This window comes from Temnothorax curvispinosus, unplaced genomic scaffold (genome assembly GCF_003070985.1).
Source record: "Temnothorax curvispinosus isolate PA1 unplaced genomic scaffold, ASM307098v1 QBEX01016011.1, whole genome shotgun sequence".
NCBI lineage: Eukaryota > Metazoa > Arthropoda > Insecta > Hymenoptera > Formicidae > Temnothorax > Temnothorax curvispinosus.
Window position 1 is genome coordinate 50,106 of NW_020225791.1, and position 4,731 is coordinate 54,836.

General features: G+C 31.3%; 1 protein-coding gene across 1 annotated transcript; it reads right to left on the reverse strand.

The window, feature by feature from the left end:
- Nucleotides 1–3,461: 3,461 nt before the first annotated feature.
- Nucleotides 3,462–4,175, reverse strand: LOC112466255. The gene is made up of 2 exons (XM_025034261.1): nucleotides 3,964–4,175; nucleotides 3,462–3,701 (listed from the first exon to the last, which is right to left on the reverse strand). Exons 1-2 carry the CDS (start codon nucleotides 4,085–4,087, stop codon nucleotides 3,496–3,498), a joined length of 330 nt encoding a protein of 109 aa, XP_024890029.1. The 5' UTR covers nucleotides 4,088–4,175; the 3' UTR covers nucleotides 3,462–3,495.
- Between the last annotated feature and the right edge of the window lie 556 nt (nucleotides 4,176–4,731).

Genomic DNA, 4,731 nt, shown 5'->3' on the forward strand with positions numbered 1-4,731 from the left:
AGAATACGCCGCGAACCTGGTTTTAACACCTTCGAGCCTAGCGGAACGATAGATTTCAGTTGGACGCATCGAGCAATTAAAAGATATAAAAGTGATTTGAAGGGAAATCATAATTATTTTTTGTTCCTTCGCGTCACTTTATATTAATTGTATTTCCAATGAAAATCTATCCAACCATTGATGTGCGTGTACGATGCAATATTTGATTAAATAAATTAAAAATGTGGTTTGAAAAGGTCAAAGCTACTTTCTCGGGCGTATACGATCTACGTAAACGTTTATATAATATATGGTGCTGCTAGGATCGTTACGCGATAACGATTCGCGAAGTTCGTCTAACACATAGCTCTTTTGATATAATGTTGATTTTTGTATGGTTCATTACATCGATATCTCTATGTAAGACGTTTTAGAGGAAGTAAAGAAAAATATTTCAATTATTTTAGATATATTTTTCAGCAAATGAACTCAATTGGACTTGCTCTCTTTTCCTTTCTTTCTGCATTTCATTTTTATTTTTACATGCAGATAGATTGTTCCACATACACGCACACAGAAACAAACACACACGTACACACACATCTCAACTTTCTCTTTTAATTTATCTCTCGTAGTTTATTTTTTATTTGCTCTTTATAAGCGAGCAAACAGCAATATTTTGTAAAAGGATATAAAAACTATGATTATTATGAAAGTATGAAGAATTTTAAATGTATCTAAATTAAATATAGTTATGTAATCGCGTGATGAAGTTAAGTAAAATTTAGGAATGAACGCAAGTATAAGAAGACTAAAATAAAAAGTAAAATTAGCGAAAATTTATAAGATCTTATATAATAAAATAAATAACAGAATATATATATATATATATATATCAAATATAGTTGGCATTTGTATCTGACATTTCTCCATTGTCCTCAATCTTTCAATTTTCGCAATACTGCGGGAATTATACCGTAAAATGTAGCTATATATATTATAATCCAGGTATAATTATATACTTTGTAAGAGGGAAGGAGTTTACGTACGGATTCTTTAATTAATTGCGTGTTGTAAGGTAATAATTGCTAAGGCTTTAAAATCAGGAAACAGTTTCGCAAAATACCATGCATAATATAACTTAATTTTCAGAACATACCAGATCGTTAAATCCGAAATTACCGCGAAAAGTGGTTAACCACGATTTAGACACCGTTATAACTGTATCAGACTACCTACATATCGGATAATTAAGTGCGTTGCTGTTTTACAGTGGCGATTGTTACTTGACCAACAGTCGGTTTCAACCTTATTGATTGAATTACAATAAAAAGTTGAAATTTACAGTCACAATGCTATTGTAATAAGAATCACGTAATTTGACCTACAAGCTCTTTCTCTCTTTCATTGCATAGGGCATAGGGTAACAGCCCAATTAAAAATTGATCTCAAATGCATGAATTGAAAATAAATTGAGTGTGTATATAAAAATTAAAATTTGTAGTCATGGAAGGAAATATGAAAATTAAGCATTCGAGAGTGATAAAAAATTGTTAGTAAAATTAAGCTTTTTCAAAATTGTCATTTAACTTTATCTAACTTTATTTTTACCGTTATCGAATTTATCAGCTATGTTTGGATCGTGAACGACCTAAATTAACTTCTGTATTTCATATATTGAGATTCATGAAGTGAAAGAAATGACGTGTGCCATTAATTTCGTTTCGCATTTTTTCTACATATATTGTGCTTCCTTGCTAATTGTTTTCACGGTATAGTCTTTTCTTCAGCCAGCCTCTATATACGTTATCTGATGACGGCTTAATTACTCTGTCGCAATATATTTTATTTAATTATCTATATCCAAGCCCCATCGTTTATTGCCACCAGCATTTATTACATCCATTACTGCAATCGTTACTCCAGATAATATCTTAATATGTCGCTCGCACGCAACAGATTATGTTGTTTTATATATAAATATTTTATACATAAATATAAAATTTCTTGCACTACCCGTATGTTTTCTCTCAGTTGCCGTAAGATCGTGTAATTAGAAAATACGTACGAAATTTACGCTAGCAAATTTTGTAAAACTTAAACATTATATCCATCTCTTTCTTAGATTCTTACATAAAGGAGAGGCAAACAAGTTTTTTACGAGCTGGTTGTTACATTAAGTTCAAATTATTACGAGTGCAAAGTTAAAGTTTCAATGTTTAGCTTTTATTATCAGCTAAATTGAATTAAAATTGAGGGGGATTATAGATCATTGTCATAGATCGAGAAATATACTACCATGTTATTTGCACGTGTTTGCAAAGTACACGACACAGGCAGGCAGAAATAAATCTTTGATATCGTTAGCACACGGCAGGATTATAAGCGGTCTCATTCTCGGACGTATGAAAGATCGAAGGCATTACTCCGGTTCTTAATGATGACGGCATAAGATCGACGCCATTACTCCGTTTCTTGATGATGACGACACATTCTGGAGAGACCAAGGGAGCGACTATTATGGACATAGTCCGTTCGGATCTTTTCTAGAAGTGCATTCAAATATGGTAGACATCAGGATACAGGTAACTCTTAGATTTCTGAATAAGAATCATTGATCCTCATAAACAGTATCGGTTACGATCATTGATTCCAGAAATCTCGAGAGATCTACCGTTCAGTAAAGGACATAAGAAAGGCTTCAGCACTCAGCGGAGCATTTTATTGACGGGAACGATAATCGTTCATCTCACTTGAGTACTCAAGTTATTTGTTTTCGGGTTGCAACCATTTTTAAACTATTCATTCATGCTATTACATTTTGGCCAAGTAAAGTAAATTACGCAAGCTTACGATACGTTTAATTCTATTTTTTGTGATAGTTAATTTCACATATTTCTCGATACATATTTGCGAAGAGATTCATTTGTTTAATCAATACGAATTATAATGCGTCAAATATTTAAGATAAGATGTATATTGCTTCAATTGTTCTGAACAAGATTCGTCAAAGAATTCAACGCTCATTTACTCAGAAATTATAATCAAAGGTGTAACACACAATACATCGATTTATGTGAAATACTTTAAAACCTTCGTTGCGTTTCCACGAATTGATGTTGAATTAATGCGTTTAATAAAGATTATTATTCAACGCATTATTCACTTATAAATTATATGTGCATGATTATTTTGGTTAATTATTAATTATGATATCATTTTTTGTCATGTCTAATAGTCTTTTCAGTGATTAAACAGTTTAAAGATACATTCAAAGCTATCATATCATATTAATTCTTTTTTTATAATTACCTTGTAATATATTATTATTTTACGTTTCAAGTTTCAAACTGAGATCATACATATTCAACTAATGTTTATATTCCTTTCATTGAACGGACTATTATGTGAATTATATATTATTTCTTGATTCAAGTGATTATTGAATTTTGCCATAATGGTTTATGAATATGATTTAAATTATCCTGCTATATTCTCTAAATATAATTTATTTTGTCAACAATTAAAACTCAGTGTTTCCTTCACCGCCATAGCCCACGATCTATACGGGTTGTGTACACTTTCAAAGTATTTGATACATAACAAAATATTTTTGATGGACATATAAAGCTGACATAGACGAATCGCTTCTGTCTTTTTTTTTTTTTTAATTGCGACAAATTGACTTATCTGCTTCTCCGCCTCGTGAAAAACAGGAAGTCCTAAAATATTAAAAGATATAAGTCAACATATTGTATACTAAAAATTAAACTGTATTCATACTAATATTTATTAGAAATGTTTCTTCGCAATTTTCTCAATTAAACGTCTTAATTTAAAACCAATCAAAATTAATTGACTACGCTGATATTAATATCAGAAATAAAATATTTCCTTTTCGCAGCAATATTTTTTTTCATTTTTTCTTTTTCGTATCTCTTTTCTTAAATAAACGATTGTTTATGGTATTTTTACGATACTCACTATTAGAATAGTTGCTCCCAGCGGTATGGCCTTTATTGTCACGTCGAGATCGTGCGGAAAGTTTTAATGCTATATTTATCCGAAACGTGGAACTGGTTGAACAGTTGAGAAAAGCCTCTCCCATGCTTTTGAATCATGCCGATGTCATACTTTTTATCCAGAAATTTGACCTGCGGATTTGATCATTGACGAACAATTCGGAAAATCCTAACGTTGTTTAGCAACATACGCCAAGTTTGTAACATTATATTTTTTATTACCATTTATTTTCAGTTCTGTATTTTACTTTCAAAAATCTTCCGAAAACTCGAAATTAATATTAAGAAAAACAATTCAAGGTAATTGTTTAGATTAAGGGCGACCTCACCGATTTCAATGACCTTGACATATGTTGTCAAGGTCACCCTCCTGAGTGACCTTCGGAAGGTTTTAGCCGTCGCTCGTTATTTGTTAAAAAGTTATTAACAAAAAAAGTTTGGAAAATATAGCAGTTATTTTAAGTATTGAGAGGCAAAAACGACCAATATATTACGTCTTTTTTTTTTTTAAGTAGAAAATATCTCGTTTTGCGTGAAAGTTGCTGCTTTACCAAAACACAACATTTAAAGCAGTAAATTGTTGATAAATTGGCAGTCTTTTTGTTAAAGCGTAACCAATTAGAAGAGCGTTTCGTATTTTCGGTTACGCATATTCGCGCTTCTGATTGGTTACGCGATACGCGTTACGCGGAAAATATAAGTCCATATGTGACCGCACCCTGAATACCGG

Bases quoted from the DNA above. Each gene is read 5' to 3' on its own strand.
- LOC112466255 (XM_025034261.1), bottom strand. From the start codon at position 4,087: ATGGGAGAGGCTTTTCTCAACTGTTCAACCAGTTCCACGTTTCGGATA. The intron at 3,702-3,963 runs GTGAGTATCGTA...TTAATATTTTAG, and splicing joins TGGGAGCAACTATTCTAATA to GACTTCCTGTTTTTCACGAG.